This window comes from Cyprinus carpio, chromosome B24 (assembly GCF_018340385.1).
Source record: "Cyprinus carpio isolate SPL01 chromosome B24, ASM1834038v1, whole genome shotgun sequence".
Lineage (NCBI taxonomy): Eukaryota > Metazoa > Chordata > Actinopteri > Cypriniformes > Cyprinidae > Cyprinus > Cyprinus carpio.
In genome coordinates this window covers 20,828,184-20,849,153 of record NC_056620.1, presented here as the reverse complement: position 1 = coordinate 20,849,153, position 20,970 = coordinate 20,828,184, and the positions used below count along the sequence as shown (strand labels likewise).

The following is a 20,970-nucleotide window of genomic DNA, read 5'->3' as shown; positions in this document are numbered from 1 at the left end:
AAAAACATTTCAACCCCAGATGTATATATTATAAAGAAATAATATAAAATTAAATAAACACACAAATATTCAATATTAACAAATAGAAACTTTTATTGTGACTGTATTATTTTAGAAAATGTCCTCTTCCAAATGTACTGGTAATTAAATAATCAATTACATAAAAAATCCTATAAGGAACCAGTGAGAAGGCAACATTTGCAAAATTGTATCTGTGTTTTGCCGAGCTGACTGTCTGATTCAGTTTCATGAGTGCTGTCAGTCCTAGAACGACAATAAAGTGACAGAACACTGGGATATCTCAAGATCAATTAACAACTGAGAATGGAAATTAATTGAGCGAACAGTGAACTTTAAGTAATGTTACTTGCTCTGTTTTACCATAATGGCACATTAGTTCTACACACAGAGATGCGTCTGTGGCCACAAACACTGCTCTGATGACCCTGAGAACAACTGACAATACTGTGCAGATGCATAAAAGAAAATCTGTAAACACATAAAACAAACAACACCCGCAGAAAGATTCTGTACAGCAACTACGGCAATCACAAACAGCCAGACTTTATAAACACTGATAAAGCTATGCATCAATATGCTTAGATTTAAAATTGCTAACATGAACTTTATGCTGGAATGATCTTGTTTTGATTCTGAAGGATTTTTTTGCTGATTTCTACTTATAGTAATAACTATTATTGTTTTTTACAGTCTTTAATGCTAACTAATGACAATTCAATTCAAAGTCACAATATGAAACAGAAATACAATAAAAGAATGATTTTTGGAACACTAAAGAAATCAAACATCCTGATGTCTTAATAAAATCTCTGGAATATCAACATTGCATAATCAAAGTGTTTCTGATAAAACTGTGAGCCTGCATTCATTTATAGTAAAAACACATTCATCTTCACTCACACGCACGCTCATGCAAACACACTAGAGATCGAGCGGCGCCTCGGCCTGTTCGCTCAGCTGCATGGAGAGGTAGTCAGCAGGACGCCTGCCAAAAGATCATGTACACATAAGAGTTGCAATGAATGTTTTAACATTATATTTGTTTTTCAAATGCTAAAAATGCACACAAGGACACATTCATCCTAGAAATGGGCCGATCCCAACAACAAATACTGTAAATGCCTTATAAATTACTCTTAGAAATCAGACAATACCACACCAGATGAGATGGTACTTTGATATATACCACTGTACAGAATGATGATCATATCCATGGTACCATAATATTAACCATGGTACTCCACTGCACTTAAAAGAACACTGAGGGTTTACTGCTTTATCATCTAAAAGACTATATGTCTTAAAAAATCTAAAATGTGGAATTTATCAAGAATAAATTTTTCAGCATTTTGTGTGTGTTAAAAGAGAGGTACGGTAAATGAAGTGAATTAATCAAGATTATTTTATGTTTAAAAAACATTTAACTAGTTTTAAACTGTATATTAATATTAATTCAATTAATTAATCGGCATGAATAAAATGTATTTAATATTTTAAAATAAAATAAGTTCAACTGTATGCTGATAGTATTCAATGTATTAAGTAGCATAAATAAAATGACATAATATTTAATTTTTAAACTGTATTTTGATATTAATTCTATTTATTAATTGGCATAAATAAAAAAATAGTTAATATTTAAAAAATAAAATAAGTTGAATTACTTTTAAACTGTATACTGATATTAACTGGTATAAATAAAACTGTGTAGTGATTTAAATTCAATTTATTATTTGGCAGAAAAATTATTTTATATTTTTCAAATAAATTGAATGACATCTACAGTATACTGACATCAAATCAGTTGATCAGTTTGCATAAATAAACATTATTTAATACTATACCATACTATTATTTAATATTATTTAAAACATAAAATAAGAAAAGATTTAAAACTATTTTTAAATCTTTGATATTAATTTGATATTTTAAATAAAATGTACAAATTACAACTACTTTTAAATCGTACATTGGTTTAATTTATTAAATAAAATAAAAGTTTTAACTGGCACATAATGTACTTAAAAAAAATTATAAATCAACTGACAGCCCTAACCTCGAGGCATCATCACAGAGACTTTCATGCAAAACACAAACACAAACTGATCAGTCCTGACCTTTTGATGTACAAGAAGACAAATAGTGTAGCACCCACCCAGTGTGAACAGCAGGGGCACCACGAGCACAAGCCAGACCTGCAGAGCGACCGACGACCCCGCTGCACATACAGTACAAACACATGGTTACTTCCTTCCTTCAGACCAAAATATACCCTGAACTTTCACAAGAGCATGTCTTGTACCTCCATGAACCTGTAGCTCCTGTTCAGCTGAACATAAGAGCTTGTTGTCACTCAGTATCTCACTGATTCGCTCCCTCTGTTGGTCAGAGACAGCAAGAACAGATCCCTGTGCATACAACCGACCCGCCTCACAGGACACATTCACACCTGAAAGACAAGAAATAACTGTCATTACCAGATCATCTCATTTTAACACCATTAATGTGTGTTTTCAAGTGTCTTACCTTTAACACGCAAGCTTGAGATCCCACAGTTACACAAGAGCTCTAATAAAACAGCAAACTCCTCCTGGGCACAATCTGACACAGAGAAACACTTCAGATGAGATGTATTACTGTTACTGTTGATTTTATTTAGAAACCTACATTTTGAATGCATCTTACATCAAGTGTCCACTAAAAAGAGAAAAAGGTTGAATATGTGATCATTTTAAAGCAGGTTATATGACTTCATAACTGTGAGATGATGTGCAAAAGACAGGGATGAGAAAATAGGAAAAAGAATATTAAACTTCTTATCATGAGGGATCAAATGTTTCTTGATCTTTATGAAATGGAAAGGTACACATTAACTCAAAACATCAGGGTTTTCACACTATCGGACCAGTTATTTTTAATATATCTCCATATCTTTTACAGTATTTTGTGATGACGAGATGACTTTTTTTTTTACACTTATAGACAGTGAAATAATAAAAATGGAGCATAGCAGAAAAAATACATAACAGTGTTGCTGAAAAGTTTGGGAAGACTTTATGTTTTTTGCTCAAGGCTGCAAAAATACAGTAAAACATTCCATTTTCTTTTTTTGATTTTTATTTTCAGGTTTCTTACACTCACCAAGGCAGCATTTATTTGATCAAAACTGCAGTAAAAACAATATTGTGAAATAGGGCTCGATATTGACGCTTTTTCGGGACAAGTGGATTTTGTGAAAGGGCAAGTGAAAGTTTATTTTACCTGCCTGACCGGACAGGTAACCTGATTAAAATGATAAATAGGGCAGCAGCAAAACTTTGGCGAGAATGATTCTGGTTTTATAACTTTCAGTGTAAACGGTGACTAATAACAGATAATGTATTGACAGTATCAAGGTCGCGTCAGAGCCTGTCTGACTCATGGAGAAATCAAAACTATAAACGCAACAGCACATACAAAGAAACAAACGTGAACAAACATACTGCGGTAGAAAAAAAAGATAAATATTCTATATAATATATGCAACATCACTCGACCAAGGGTGATGTTTTCCCGACTTTCAGCACGATTGCAAATGTGATGTTGATTTTATACAACTTTAGTTCAATATACAAGTAATATTAACTAACTGACATTTTAGACACATTATTGACGTTTCTGCTCCATTTCGCTAACGAAAATAGTTCTAAGCAAAGCCACAGCAGAACAGTCGCGAACAACACACAACAGTTCCATTACAGAATGATTTAGCATTTTTGAAAGAATCGGGCGAGTCAATGATTCAGTGAGCCATTCATAAAGACAGTCACTAGCTTTATTTATTGAATGAATCAGCCATTTGAATTAATAGGTTGAATCAATGACACACTCATTAAGACCGTGACTTGCCCCCACCTACTGGTGGTTTGAATTCATATTTAAAAGTATCATTGCATTTTTTCAACATTTCATATTTGTATGTCAAAAAAAAAAAGTAAAAGATTAATCTAATAACATTATTTATGCATTTGCAATTTTGAGTAAATGCATTTATGGAACCTCTTCATTAAACAGTAAATACATCTAAATGGTACTTTCGATGCAGCTTCTGTGTTTCCTCTGCAGTGGAAAGATGGAGTTTGTTGATACTGATTTCATTTGAATGGTAACAATCATATAGTATCTTATTATTCTAACAGAATGTATTGATAAAATGTAAGAATTTGACGTAAATGATAACACGTACATTTAGTAAGGTTTGAAAAATATTGCTCTTTATAAAGTTAAAAAGTGTCCTAGAAATCAATTCAAGGCAAATATCACAAATATGCTGATTAAAGTAATACCTGATAGAGCACTGCTTCAGAATAAATTACATTAATGCCAAAAAAAAAGAACCACATTTTTATCCCCCTGCAAGTAACTTTTTTACTCGGACAAGTGAATGACTGATTTACTTGTCCAAAGGACAAGCACATGTCAAGGCTTAATGTCGAGCCAAATGACCGTTTTCTATTTTAATATATTTTAAAATGTAATTTATTTCTTTGAAAATTGTTGAAAACTGTTGTGCTGCTTCATATGTTTGTGGAAACTGTGATGCATCTTTTAAGATTATTTGATGAGCAGAAAGTTCAAAAGAACAGCATTTATTTGAAATAGAAATCTTTTGTAACATTATAAATGTCACTTTTGATCAATTTAATGCATCCTTGCTAAAAAATATATATATTAATTTCTTCTAAAATATTCTTACTGACAGAAATCCTTTTAACTGAAGTGTATATAGACTATTGTCATTTATACATGACTTTACAGGATTTTATTAATTTTGATGACAGCACAGAAATGTCTCACAGTTTTTCAAGACTCGTGGGAACCCTGTCATTACACACCCAGTAAAAAGCATGACAACCTGAAGGACAATTTAAGAGAAATATAAGTCATCCAAAACCAAACCTCTAACCTGTCATTGCAGCAGGATTAATTCTCTGGGTGTGTTCCCCATGTTTGTGCTTGTATTGTAGGTTTTCTATAAGAATAATTATTCAAATGCTCTCGATGAACTGTTATGCAAAAACTAAACTAACACTATAGAGCATCTAAAAACTAGTTGCTACTAGCCAGCACGAAAAAATCTACTTCAACATTTCCCACAAACATTGCATGTGATAATTCGTGACCCTGGACAACATAACCAGTCATAAGAGTCAATTTTTCGAAATTTAGATTTATACATCATCTGAAAGCTGAATAAATAAGATTTCAATTGATGTATTTGTTATGATAGGACAATATTTGGCTGAGATACAATTATTTGAAAATCTGGAATTTGATGGTGCAAAAAAATGTAAATATTGAGAAATTTGCCTTTAAAGTTGTCCAAATGAAGTTCTTAGCAATGCATATTACTAATCAAAAATTACGTTTTGATATATTTATGGTAGGAAATTTACAAAATATCTTCATGAGACATGATCTTTACTTAATATTCTAATGATTTTTGGCATAAAAGAAAAATTAATAATTTTGACCCATACAATGTATTTTTGGCTATTGCTGCAAATATACCAAATATCAAGCTGTGCCTCACAAAGAAGACATTTCCAGATCAAACGCACGCACCTGCATGAGAATCGTTGGCGATCACCACCGAGGTCTTGCTCCATTCATTGATGACGAGACCCTCAGGAGGCGGAGGTATGGTGGGTTTGGAAGGACAGTTATTCTGCTTCCTTGGTGTGGGAGAAGTGACCTGTAGACACATAGAGGGTTAATATCACACACATTTGATGGACATAAAATCCTAAAAAAGTAGGACTGCAAAATAAACCCTGACGGGCTACTTACCTAATAGTTTCCTGTTTGGAATATCAAACTACGTACCATTTTTACATTAAGTATAATCTGCATAGTAATTAAATGTTATAGACAACCAGTGATGGGCAGTAACGCATTACTTAGTAACGCGTTACTGTAATTTGATTACTTTTTTTAGTAACGGAGTAATTTAACGCGTTATAATTTTCAAAATAGCAATTAGAGTATAGTTACAAGCCAAGGTCTCTATACGTTACTGCCGCGTTACATTGCTGACAGAATACAGTGTTTTATAATCTAGAGATTGTAAAAAAGGATGTAGCACACACACTGTCGAGTCAAGTGGCAGATGTACAGATGTACAAGGCAGATGTACAAAATGATATTTAGTACGTTCCACTGAGAATTCTGCATGAACTGAAACACTAGGTCTCACCCTGAAAGCACTGAGGTTGAGTCTCTGGGCCCCACATCGACTGAGGGTCTCGTCAGCGGGTAGCGCACTGATGTCCTCCAGCAGAGGGAGCTGTCCTGGTGTCAGCGCTTCCGTTAGCTCTGACATTTTTTCATCAGACCAACGAGTGCGGTAGACCACCGCATCCAGCAAACCACTTTTGGGAATATTCTGACCCTCTTTAGAGGGCGGAGACTTGCTGCGATATAACACTATGGCGTCCGGTCCGTTCTGAATAGTGTCCGTTGAGATTCTAATGTCAGGGCCAACCTTCGAACTGCCAATCTGGAAGAACAGATTCAGAAAGATTAACAGTTGAAACGTTATGTTTGTAGTTTCAAACTTTCAAAAGTTTGGGCTTAGTAAGATTTTTTTTTAAAGAAATTAATACTTTGATTCGGCAAAGAGTCATTCAATTCAAAAAGTGATAGTAAAGACATTTGTAATTTTACAAAAGATTTATATTTCAAATAAATGTTTTTTTTTTTTTTTTAATTTATTTAGTTTATCAAAGACAAATGTATAATGTTAAATATAAAAATTAAAAACATCAACAATAATAAAAACTAAACACCACTTAACAATCAAACAGCAAATTTAGCCCCTGGACCACAAAACCAGTCATAAAGATACATTTTGGGAAATTGAGACTGCAACAAAAGAGAAAGCTGAATAAATAAGCTTTCCATTGATGTATGGTTTGTTAGGATCAGACAATATTTGGCCGAGATACAACTATTTGAAAATCTGGAATCTGAGGGCGCAAAAAAAATCTAAATATTGTGAAAATCGCAACTATCTAATAAGTTCTTAGCAATGCATATTACTTATCAAAAATTAAGTTATGATATATTTAAGCTAGGAAATTTACTAAATATCTTCATGGAACATGATCTTTCCTTAATATCCTAATGATTTTTGGCATAAAAAAAATCAATAATTTTGACCCGCACAATGTATTTTTGGCTATTGCTACAAATATACCCCAGCGACTTAACGGTGCCGTATGTAGGATTGACACCGAGTGGTTGAACTAGGTATTGCAGTCCAAATTCAAAATATTAGAGAGGCTTTTTTTCACCCGACCCTTCCCCCTCAGACTTGACACGGGTTGCCAGATTGATGACACCAACAGGAATGAGCACACTTGACGATGAATGAAATGAAATACGTTGTGTTTTCCACTAACTGGCAACTCGGGTGCTGAAATATAATTGGGTAAACTGGCAGTGGGCGGGTTTCACAAACCAAAACAGAGACAGACATTCTGAGCCTGAGCGCACATTTTCAAAGGAAAATAACTGACCGTAGCATTGTTTTTCAGATAAACAAGTATGTTAACTTAGCATGTTTCTTAAATATCTGCAAACATATTATGGTATTTTTATGCTTTAGTAGAGTCAAAAACTTACATACAGCACCTTTAAGACTGCTTTTGTGTTCCAGGGTCACATATTAGAATGATTTCTGAAGGATCAAGTGACACTGAAGACTGGAGTAATGATGCTGAAAATTCAGCTTTGATCACAGAAATAAATTACATTTTAAAATATATTCAAAAAGAAAACAGATATTTGAAACCTAAAAAACACAAAATAATAAAAACCATTTTATTGTATTTGTACAACCTCGGCGAGTAATAAAGACTTCTTTCAAAAACATTTAAATATCCTACCAACCCCAAACTTTTAAACACTATTGTACATAAAGTGCTAACTGCCTTTTCTTTTACAGCTGACACACAATTCTAATCAAATTCAGTTGTATGACTCATTTGTGCCACAAGTGTCCAAGTATGCATAAACTCACCAGGAAGTATCCGTCATCATCTGTGTAAGATCCATTCAGCTCCAGCTCATAGTACACTTTTCCAGTCTGTCCATTGATCAACACCAGCCAGATGAAATCCAGCGACATACGGAAGCCAGACGGATGCCACAACTCTATAAAATCCTCGGCTCCTCCTGGTGAGTCAGTGTTGATTTCGTTAAGCAGGAAATCAACATCGCTATGAATCGGGGGCTGGATCCGTCCTGACTCTGTGAAAGAGGCTGAAATGACAAGCCACATGAAATTAAAAACATGATAAGACACCTCAATGTGTCCTTAAAGATATATAACACAAAAAAAAAAAATCCAACAATCTTATACTCACTCTAATGTTGTTCCAAACCTGTTTAGAACAACTATAAAAAAAAAAGCAGACGACTGTAGCCATTGACTTCCATAGTATGGAAAAAAATACTATGGAAGTCAATGGGTGCCGTCAACTGTTTGGTTACAATCATCCTTTAAAATATCTTCTTTTGTGTTCAACAGCTGAAAGAATCTCATACAAGTTAAGAACAACATGAGGATGAGTAAATGATTGACCTACCCCTTCAACACGGAAGAGAAAGTAAGTTTTGCTACATGAACTAAAAATCAAGACGTACTCATGTTAAGCGGGCAGGACTGAAACCAAACACAGTCATTGGGTTTTCCGGGACTCCGGGGCCTTGTTACAAACAGTCCCGGATCTCTCGTCCATTCGGCAACACCACAGCGACTGACATGAAGACCTGCTGTGAGAAAACTGCAGCATACAAACATGGATGAGCACATAATATAATACACAAATGCCACAAGAAATCATTCTGCATTGTATTGCACATGTTGATCACCTCTCTGTGAGAATGAAAGGTTTTCTCCCTGGAATGAGTGTCTCTGTGAGGTTGTCACTGGGCATGTGGGCAGAGTCACCGTAAACAAAGGCATCGATTGGCTGTTTGTGGCTGAGGGGGCCGTCCTTAGGGAAGTCTGATATCGGGCCTTTATACAACGCCAGTGCTGCACTTTGTAGCCCTTAAAGATCAAATATTAAATTGTAAAATTATTTTAGTTTAACGAAAGTTTTTGTAATATTCATATTTCAGCACTCCATGCAAAAAGATACATTTAATTTAAGACCAATATGACATTTTGCATTATTGCATTACTTCTTGACACATAAATCTAAAAACTCTGTAGCATACTATAATGAAATATTAATAATATATATATATATAGAGAGAAATTAAATATTAATAATGCATATGGTTTACTTAGTGTACAAAATAAGATGTGCTGTATTGAACTGAATTTCTGTTTAATAAAAAAATATATATAATTGTGTCAGGGCAGGATAATTTTTATTCATTCATTACTGTTTTTCTTTCGTCACATTACAGCAACAAGAATTCAGGGGGGAATATTTGTGTAATGAAAATAATGCAAGAAAATATTAAAATATAAAAAAAAACTATACTAGCACACAAATAATAGTAAAAAAAAAAAGTGTTAATAGTGTCCTTAAATAACTTTATCTGCAATATCCAATCAGCACTACCTGACAAACTCGTTGTTTTCACGGGTACGGCGAATATTCCAGGCTCTTTTGCAATGAACGCCTGACTCGTGCTAATCAGATCCGTAGTAACATCATAAAGCACCAATGAAAATGATCCAGTTGCCATGCCAACACTGAGTTCCACATGGCCCGACTGGTCCGACCCACCGAGGTTGACTTCATTGATCCAGACCTCTGCAGGGGTCGGCGGTGGGCAGTGATTGACCCACGCAGGGGTTGGCGGGCCGGTGTAGAATGACCACAAGTTCTCTGACTGCCAGCAGCGCTGAATGGACTCGTCCCCCTCCAGAGCTGTCTCATCCTCCACGTACGGGACCGAGCCAGGAGTCAGAACGGACGCAAGGCCGTCGGCGCCATCTACGGATCTACGTGAAGTATACACAACGGCGTCCAGCAACCCCACTCCTGAAACCAGTCCCCCTTCGGCAACCGGTGCCCAGTTGGGGCCGTAGAGCGCGATGGCATCGGGCCCGTTCTGAATGGAGTTGAGTGGAAGAAAGATGGCTGGACGAGGAGTGAGTTCAGAAGAGCCAACTATGAAAAAACCTCGGTGATCCGTGTGGTGTCCACTCAGATCGATGACCCGGTACGCCATGTCTGAATTGCCGTTGTAGAACACAAGCGTGTATCCATCCAGAGAAGTAGGATTCGTACCTTCATAGTACAGCTCCACAAATTCCTGATCGTCCAGTTTGGGATTGTCACAGTTGACCTCACTGATCATTAAACACGAGCTCGTCTGTTTGAAAACACACATTAACGCCACACACACCAAACTCAGCTCTACACGCATGGCTAAAAACTCTCAGCACACCATAATAAACAAGGACTGATGGGAAAAGGACCTGTGGAAGGAAAACAGAAGGTTCATTCCAGATGAATGCAATCACTTTCAAAAGATATTAAGTTTCGTTTCCCACAAAAAATCTAGACATTGCTTCTCCAACAGTTGAGATATCGTCAATCTCAAGGACTTTCTATGAACTGGAAGGCCTCAAAGCACCCGACACATCAAAACAATGTCCAAGATATTACACTCTCCTCAACCCTAGGGCATCAAAACAAGAACATGCCTCTAAAACCAGGTCAAGCACCAGGAAAACAGTCCATGCCATTGTATTATAAGTCATATGATAGCACTGTGTCAGGAACAGACACTAGTATTAAATAAGTAATTTAGGGTAATGACTATTAAGAGTGGCACATTCTTAGTAAGCTGTGAAGGAAGTGTGGTTTTGTCTTCATTTACTACTCATCCTCAAGTTGTTATAAACATGTATGTTTGTGTTTCTTCCGATGAAAATGTTGGTAACCAAAACAGTTGACAGGTAGCCATTACGTTCAACAAGGTGGAAAAACAATACTATGGAAGTGAATGGTTTTCTGTTGTCCAGATCATTTTATTTTTGGGGGTAAAACTTAGTAGGCCCTTCAATTCACGGTCAAAAGTCACAAATAGGCTGATTAAGTATAACCTGATAGAGCATGCTTCAGACTAATTACATTAATGCCAAAAAAAAGAACCCATTTATCCCCCTGCAAGTAACGTTTTTAAAAACCTCGGACAGGTGAATGGACTGAGTTACTTGTCCAAGACAGCACATGTCAAGGCTTAATGTCGAGCCAGAAGGACCGTTTTCTATTTTAATAGTTTTAAAAATGTAATATTTTTCTTTTGAAAATTGTTGAAAACTGTGTGCGGCTCATATGGTTTTGAAACGTGTGATCATCTTTTAAGATTAGTTGATGAGGCAGAAATATGGTGCAAACAGAAAGCGGTATATTGAAAAGAGAAATCCTTTTGGTAACATGAAAATGCAACTTTTGAACATTTAATGCATCCTTGCTAAAAAAGTATTATTAATGTCGTCTAAATATGCTTACGGACAGAAATCCTTTTAACCCTGAAGTGTATAGAGACGAGTGTCATTTATACATGCGTTACAGGATTTTATTAATGTTGATGACAGCACAGAAATGTCTCACAGTGTTTTCAAGACGCGTGGGAACCCCTGTCTACACAACCCGTAAAAAGCAGGAACAACCTGAAGGACAAATTTAAGAGAATATAAGTCATCCAAAGCAAACCTCAACCTGTATCATTGCAGCAGGATTAATTCTCTGGGTGTGTTCCCCATGTTTTGCTTGTATTGTATGTTTTCTATAAGAAAATTATTCAAAATGCTCATCGGTTAACTGTTTTGAATGCAAGCAAAAACTAAACTAACACATAGAGCATCTAAAAACTAGTTGCTACTATCCAGCCACGAAAAAATCTACTTCACATTTCCCACAAACAATTGCATGTGATAAATTCGTGACCGGGCTGACAACATACCAGGTCATAAGCACGTCAATTTTTTCGAAATTTAGATTTAGTCATCATAACTGAAGTCTGAATAAATAAGATTTTCAAATTGATGTATTTGTGGGTTGATAGACAATATTTTGGCTGAGATACAATTATTTGAAAATCTGGAATTTTGGGGAGGTGGTGCAAAAAAATGTAAATATTGAAAGGAATTTAGCCTTTAAAGTTGTTCCAAATGAAGTTCTTAGGCAATGCATACTACGTCATCAAATTACGTTTTGTATAAAATTTATGCGGTAGGAAATTTACAAACAATATCTTCATGAGACATGATCTTTACTTTAATATTGTCTAATGATTTTTGGGCATAAAAAAAGAAATTAATAATTTTGGACTCAACCATTAATGTATTTTTGGCTATGCTGCAAAAATATACCAAATATCATGGCTAGCTCTCACAAAGAAGACAATTCCAGATCAAACGCACGCACCTGCATGAGAACGTTGGCGATCACCACCGAGGTCTGCTCAACATGATGACGAGACCTCAGGGCGGAGGTATGGTGGGTTTGGAGGACAGTTATTTGATTCCGCTTGGTGTGGGAGAAGTGATGCGCCTGGAGATACAGTATGAGGGCGGTTAGAATATCCACACACATTTGATGGACATTTAAAATCCTAAAAAAGGTGCGGACTGCAAAAATCCGAACCCCTGACGGGGCTTAGCTACTACCCTAATGAGGTTTCCTGTTTGGAAGTATCAAACTACGTACCGAATTATGTTACAGTTGACGTATAATCTGCATAGTTAATTAAGATGTTAATAGGACAAAACCAGTGATGGGCAGGAACGCATTTACTTAGTAACGCGTTACTGTAAATTGATTCACTTTTTTCTAGTAACGGAGTAATTTAACGCGTTATAATTTTCAAAATAGCAATAGAGTATAGTCTACAAGCCAAGGTCTTATTACGTTACTGCCGCGGTTACATTTCTGACAGAAGTTTTGACAGGGTTTTATAATTCTAGAGATTGTAAAAAAAGGAGTAGCACACACACTGTGAGTCAAGTTGGCAGATGTTACAGATGTACGAAGGAGATGTATACAAAATGATATTTAGTACGTTCCACTGAGAATTCTGCATGACACTGAAAACACTAGGTCTCACCCTGAAAGCCAATGAGGTTGCGGGTCTCTGGACACCACATCGACTGAGGGTCTCGTCAGCGGTAGCGCACTTGATGTCCTCCAGCAGAGGGAGCGGTCCTGGTGGTCAATTGCGTTCCGTTAGCTCTGACATTTTTTCTTCATCGACCCAACGAGTGCGGTAGACCACCGCATCCAGCAAACCACTTTTGGGAATATTCTGACCCTCTTTAGAGGGTGGAGGACTTGCTTGCTGATATAACACGTATGGCGTCCGGTCCGTCGAAATAGTGTCGTTGAGATTCTAATGTCAGGGCCAAAACCTTCGAACTGCCAATCTGGAAGAACAGATTCAGAGAAGATTACACAGTTGAAAACGTTATGTTTGGAGTTTCAAACTTTCAAAACGTTGGGCGTAGTAAGATTTTTTTTTAAAGAACTTAATACTTTGATTCGGCAAAGAGTCAAATTCCAATTGCAAAAGTGATAGTAAAGACATTTGTAATTTTACAAAAGATTTATATTTCAAATAAATGTTTTTTTTTTTTTTTACTTTATGTTTATCAAAGAATCATGAAACAAATGTATAATGTTATATATTAAACTTTTCAACATTCATAATAATAAACGCTTCTTAGCAGTGAATCAGCATATGTGACCCTGGACCACAAAACCAGTCATAAAGATACATTTTGGGAAATTGAGACTGCAACAAAAGAGAAAGCTGAATAACTAAGCTGTTCCATTGATGTAGGTTTGTTAGGGACTCAGACACGATTTGGCCGAGATAAAACATATTTGAAACAAGTCTGGAATCTGAGTGCGACAAAAAAAAAAAACTAAATATTGTGAGAAATCGCAACTATCTTATAAGTTCTTAGCAATGCAGTATTACTTGGTATCCAAAACATATACAGGTTACTGATCTATTTAAGCTAGGAAATTTATAAACTCAATCTTCACCAGCGCGACATGATCTTTCCTTAATATCCTAATGGATTATTGGGCATAAAAAAAACTCATATAATTTGACCGACAACAATGTATTTTGGCTATTGCTACTCAAAATTACCCCAGCTGAACTTAACGGTTGCCGTATGAGTACGACATGGACACCGAGGGTGGTTGAATAGGTATTGCAGTACAAATTCAAAATAGATAGAGAGGCTTTTTTTGCACCCGACATTCACCTCAGACTTGGACCACGGGTTGCCAGATTGATGGGACACGCAACAGGAATGAGCACACTTGACGATGAATGAACATGAGAATACGTTGTGGTTTCCCATAACTGGCAACTCGGGTGCTGAAATTCTAATTGGGTTAAAACTGGCACAGTGGGCGGGTTTCACAAACCAAAAAACAGAGACAGACATTCGAGCCTGAGCGCCCATTTCAAAGGCAAATAATAAGGACAGTAGCTTTAGCATTGTTTTCAGGATAAACAAGTATGTTAACTTAGCATGTTTCTTAAATAACTCTGCAACACATATTATGTATTTTATGCGTTAGATAGAAAGCAGTCAAAAAAAACTACCATACAGGCACTTTAAGATGCTTTTGTGTTCCAGAACGGTCACATATTAGAATGTGATTTCTTGAAGGATCACGTGACACTGAAGACTGGAGTAATGATGCTGAAAAATTGCAGCTTTGATCACAGAAATAAATTACCATTTGCTTTAAAATATATTCAGAAAAAGAAAAAGTATATTGAAATTGAAATAATATTTCATAATTATTACTGATTTTATTTGTTATTTGTACAACACTCGGCAGGAGTTAATAAAGACTTCTTTCAAAAAAACATTTAAATATGCCTACCAACCCCACAACTTTTAAACCACTATTGTAATAAAGTGCTAACTGTCGTCTTGGTCCTTTTACAGATGACACAACAATTCTAATCAAATTCAGTTGGGTATGACTCCATTGTGCCACCAAGTGTCCAAGTATGCATAACACTCACAGGAAGTACTCCGTCATCATCTGTGTAAGGAATCCATTCAGATTCCAGCTCATAGTTACACTTTTTCCATGTCTGTCCATTGATCAACCCACCAGCCAGATGAAAAATCCAGCGACAGACGGGAAGCCAGACGGATGCCCACAACTCTATAAATAAAATCCTCGGCTCCTCCTGGTGAGTCAAGTGTTGATTTCGTTTAAGCAGGATGATCAAATCAGTCGCTATGAATCGGGGCTGGATCGGTCCTTGACTCTGTGGAAAGAGGCTGAAATGACAAGCACATGAAATTAAAACAAACATGATTAAGACACCTCAAATGAGGACCTTCAAAGGTGATAGATCCACCCAAAATGAAAATTCTATCATCGTTTACTCACTCTAATGTTGTTCCAAACCTGTTTGAAGAACGTTAGTAACCAAACAGTGGACGGTAGCACCATTGACGCCCATAGGTCAGCATAGTATGAAAAAAATACTAGGAACTAAATGTCAAGTGGGTGCCGTTTGCGTCACACTGTTTGGTTACAATCATCCTTTAAATATCTTCTTTTGTGTTCAACAGCTGAAAGACCTCTCAACCACGTTAAGAACAACATGAGGATGAGGTAAACTGATTGACTACCCCTTCAACACGGAAAGAGAAAGTAAGTTTTGACTACATGAATCCTAAAAATCAAGACGTTTACTCATGTCACGCGGGGCAGGACTGCAAACCAAACACAGTCATTGGTTATTCCGGGACTGCGGGGGCTTGTTACAAACAGTCCGGATTCTCTCGTCCATTCAGGCAAACACCACAGCGACTGACTATGAAGACCGCTGCGGTGAGAAAAGACGGCAGCATACAAAACATGGATGAGCACATAAGATAATACACAAATGCCACAAGAAATCAGTTCTGCATTTGTATTGCACATGTTGATCACCGTCTCTGTTGAGATTATGAAAGGGTTTTCTGACCCTTCGGAAGAGAATGAGCTTGTCTCTGCTGCAGGTTGGCTCACTGGGCATGTGGGGGCAGATAGTCCACGTAAACAAAAAGGGCATCGACTTGGCTGTTTGTGGCTGAGTGGGGCCGTCCTTAGGGAAGTTCTGATATCGGGCCTTTATACAACGGCCAGTGATGCACCTTTGTATAGCCCTTAAAGATCAAATATTAAATCTGTAAAATTATTTGAGTTTAACGAAAGTTTTTGTAATATATATCATTTGCAGCACTCCATGCAAAAAAGATACAGTTTAATTTAAGGGACCAAATTGCACATTTTGCAAATATGGCATTACTTCTTGACACATAAATCTAAAAACTCTGTAGCATACTATAATGAAATATTAATAATATATATATATATAGAGAGAAATTAAATAGAATAATGCATAGAGTTATTTACACTTAGGTACCCCAAAATAAGATGTGATTGTATTGAACTGAATTTCTGTTTAATAAAAAAATATATATAATTGTGTCAGGGCAGGATAATTTTTATTATTCATTACTGTTTTCTTTCGTCACATTACAGCAACAAGAATTCACGGGGGGAATATTTGTGCTAATTGAAAATAATGCAAGAGAAATATTAAAATATAAAAAAAACACTATACTAGCACACAAATAATAGTAAAAAAAAAAAGGGTTAATTAGTGTCCTTAAATAACTTTATCTGCCAATATCCAATCAGCACTACTGACAAAATCGTTGTTTTTCACGGGTACGGCGAATATTCCAGGCTCTTTTGCAATGAACGCCTGACTCGTGCTAATCAGATCCGTAGTAACATCATAAAGCAAAAATGAAAAAGATCCAATTCCAACACCAACACCCACATCCACATACCCCTACTACCCACACACACCGACTTCATTGATCCAGACCTCTGCAGGCTGCAAGGGGTCGGCGCGGGTGGGCAGTGATTGACCCGCAGGGGGTTGGCGGGCACGGTGTAGAATGACCACAAGTTCTCTGACTGCAGCAGCGCTGAAATGGACTCGCAACGAATGACCCCTCCAGAGCTGTCTCATCCTCCACGTACGGGGACCGAGCACAGGAGTCAGAAAGCGGACGCCAGAGGCCGTCGGCGCCATCTACGGATTCTACGTGAAGTATACACAACAGCGATCCAGGCAACCCCACTCCTGAAACAGTCCCCCTTCGGCAACCGGCTGTGGCCCAGTGCCTTACTAGGGGCGTAGAGCGCGATGCATATCGGGGCCCCGTTCTGAAGGACGCCCCCGTTCGAATGGAGTTGAGTGGAAGAAAGATGGCATGGACGAGGAGCAGTGAGTTCAGAAGAGCCAACTATGAAAAAACCTCGGTTTGATCCGTGTGGGTGTCCACTCAGATCGATGACCCGGTACGCCATGTCTGAATTGCCGTTGTAGAACACAAGCGTGTATCCATCCAGAGAAGTAGGATTCGTACCTTCATAGTACAGCTCCACAAATTCCTGATCGTCCAGTTTGGGATTGTCACAGTTGACCTCACTGATCATTAAACACGAGGTCGTCTGTTTGAAAACACACATTAACGCCACACACACCAAACTCAGCTCTACACGCATGGCTAAAAACTCTCAGCACACCATAATAAACAAGGACTGATGGGAAAAGGACCTGTGGAAGGAAAACAGAAGGTTCATTCCAGATGAATGCAATCACTTTCAAAAGATATTAAGTTTCGTTTCCACAAAATCTAGACATTGCTTCTCCAACAGTTGAGATATCGTCAATCTCAAGGACTTTCTATGAACTGGAAGGCCTCAAAGCACCCGACACATCAAAACAATTCCAAGATATTACACTCTCCTCAACCCTAGGGATCAAAACAAAGAACATGCCTCTCAAAACCAGGTCAAGCACCAGGAAAACAGTCCATGCCATTGTATTATAAGTCATATGATAGCACTGTGTCAGGAACAGACACTAGTTTATAAATAAGTATTTGGGTAATGAACTATTAAGAGTGGCACATTCTTAGTAACTGTGAAGGAAGTGTGGGTTTGTCTTCATTTACTCATCCTCAAGTTGTTATAAACATGTATGTTTGTGTTTCTTCCGATGAAAATGTTGGTAACCAAACAGTTGACAGTAGCCATTTACTTTCAAACAGGGTGGGGAAAAAATACTATGGAAGTGAATGGTTTCTGTTTTCCAATATCATTTTTTATTTTTGGGTAAACTAAGTATGAACTGTGGCACCCATAAACTAAAAAAAACTTAAATGAAAATTAGAAATCTTGCCTTGACAACTGAACGAAATAAAATAAGCTTTTGTTTAAGTACTACAGTGGCATGCGAAAGTTTGGGAACCCCTTGTAGAATCTGAGGAAATGTGAATAATTTTAACAAAATAAGAGAGATCATACAAAATGCATGTTATTTTTTTATTTAGTACTGTCCTGAATAAGATATTGCACATACAAGATGTTTACATTTATTCCACAAGACATAAAAATAGCTGAAATGATTAACATAACCCCATTCAAAAGTTTGTGAACCCTTCGTTCTTAATACTGTGTGTTGTTACCTGGATGATCCACAACTGTTTTTATGTTTTGTGATTGTTGTTCATGAGTCCCTTGTTTGTTCTGAACAGTTAAACTGAGCTCTGTGATTCAGAAAAATCCTTTCTTCAGTTTTCCAGCATCATTTGCATATTTGAATCCTTTCCAGCAGTGACTGTATGATTTTGAGATCCATCTTTTCACACTGAGGACAACTGAGGGACTCAAATACAACTATTAAAAAAGGTTCAAAGGTTCAATGATGCTCCAGAAGGAAAGGAAAGGATTCAGATATGTATATATAAATATATATATAGACTACTTATTAAATTTTAAATAGGGTAAATTGTATACTGTAACCTATTACATTTCTGGAAGCTGGATTTGCTGATTAATGGAGTCTGTGGTGAGCTGATCAAGCCTCAGATGACTATTGTTGCGTAAGTGCTTGTGTTTTTCTCTTGTTTTTTTTTTGTTTTTTTGGTGCCACTTAACTGACATTGAAGAAGCACACTAAGGTACTAAGAATATGCCACAGCTTACACCTCAAACCCTCTGCCCATCTATAAACCACCTCCACGATCCAAAAATAACCATATCTGTAAATACTGTCAGCCAGTGTTAATGTGTTAATTTCTTAATGTGTATGTATGTGTATGTTCTCTAGAAATCAACACTATAGGCTACCTCATAACATAGCAGATGAATATTTTTACATACAGTTTTTGGGGGATTAAAAAATCCTGAGAAGCATATTCTTAACATCTGTGAAGGACGTGCAGGTCTTCAACTCGAGTTAGAACTATGCTGCCAATAAACTTCAAATCAAAAAATTGAACATATTTGCATGAGCAGTGCAACAGAGCACAATGCAATGCACTTGACTGAATAATCACATTTAGTAGAGTATTTTCAAATCATTTGTTGAGATATTTTTTTTTTACACAATTTGATAACTTTTTGATAAGTTTAATTTGAACAACTATTAAAATTTTCGACTGGCTGAATTAAACCTCCACTTAAACCTAGCATACTAAATAATGTGTATAGTTGCATACTGCATACTTGTTTTTAAACCAATGTTTTCTGCACAGCATGTACAGCATGTAGTAGGCTACGCTCATATACCATTGCAAACACGTCGCTATCATCGTGACGTCACAACATGCATTTAAAGCATTGTTTACAGATTTTCGCAACAGTACGAAGTTAAAACCCCAGCAGACTCAATCTTTTTAACTCGCTGCGAAAACGAAAAAAAAAAAGATAAGCGCGAGGAGAAGAAGAACCGCAGTGAGATCATGGGAAGTGCTGCTTACCTTGACGCCCGGTTGGACGGGTTTGAAAGGGTTTTGTGAAGTTGCAGTAACTTTTGCGTGTGGGCGGTGAATCTGGATGAATTCACGCACATTCTCGGAGACATAAATCCTGATTGCCAGAAAGATGCCTCTCTGCTTTGTGTGTGCTCCTGGAAGATTTTTCCAACACTTACTGCTTCACAGCGGATGCCTCATAGCCTGTTTCTAAATCCCCAAACTATTCTGACATTTAAGACACACTTAAAAATTAAATATTATTATTTAGATAGAAAATATCAAAAACCTTTGCAAGAAAAAGTACAACAGTGTAAGAGTGTTTCCACAGCTATTCATTTTTTTTAAATCATATTTTTATTATATAAAGTTCACACTAAAACAAACAACTGTTTTAAAAGCTTAGAACATTATTTTTGTTATATATCAGATGACCTTACTGTTTTAATTGTACCAGACTTGATCTAGTAATATGATTTTTTTTAGGTGATAATATATTATTTTAATTAATTATAAAAAAATATGTTTTAAAGGCTAAACAGCGAGGGAAATAAATGCAATACGTATTATGTGAAGATGATTTTTAACATGATAGATTATCAGCATTGTTGATGTTCTTATCATACAAATACCTGATTAAATCATTAAATTTTTCTCTCCAGAATTCCTTTGTGGCATTTTTTAGCCGTCACATGAAAAGAAGGTGCATTATCTGTGCATAAAGTAACGTTACATGGTAAGTGTTGAAATGTTCTGACCCATTAATAAGTGTATCACTTCAAACTATAACTTGTGTGTGCTGTATGGGATTATGATTCTTCATTCCGCTGTATGAATACAGAATAGCAGGCTTGAAATCCATGTTCACCTTACACAACTCTACCAACATTCATTCTGCAGTAGAATATTAAAATCCAAAAGATTCCTTTCTTTAAAGATATTAAAGCTAGAGGTCGCTGTCTTCACACTATTAGGTGTTGAATTGGGTTGTGTTGAGAATAGCATACTGCTACACTACAGTTATTGTCTCAGAAGTATATAGTATGTACAGTATATTGCCCTCAGAT

The 20,970-nt window shown here is 36.5% G+C and overlaps 1 protein-coding gene across 2 annotated transcripts; it reads right to left on the bottom strand.

Annotated features, from left to right (window-relative positions):
• Positions 1–102: 102 nt before the first annotated feature.
• On the bottom strand, positions 103–20,136 carry LOC109092084. 2 transcript variants are annotated; one of them, XM_042752241.1, is made up of 11 exons: positions 19,910–20,136; positions 9,642–10,401; positions 8,938–9,118; positions 8,710–8,849; positions 8,084–8,325; positions 6,257–6,559; positions 5,626–5,755; positions 2,548–2,622; positions 2,324–2,470; positions 2,177–2,239; positions 103–1,006 (listed from the first exon to the last, which is right to left on the bottom strand). In XM_042752241.1, exons 2-11 carry the CDS (start codon positions 10,384–10,386, stop codon positions 975–977), a joined length of 2,058 nt encoding a protein of 685 aa, XP_042608175.1. In that variant the 5' UTR covers positions 10,387–10,401; positions 19,910–20,136; the 3' UTR covers positions 103–974. The 2 variants fall into 2 exon arrangements, with proteins under 2 accessions (XP_042608175.1, XP_042608174.1); XM_042752240.1 differs by lacking the exon at positions 19,910–20,136 and having other exon boundaries at positions 9,642–10,523.
• Positions 20,137–20,970: the final 834 nt, after the last annotated feature.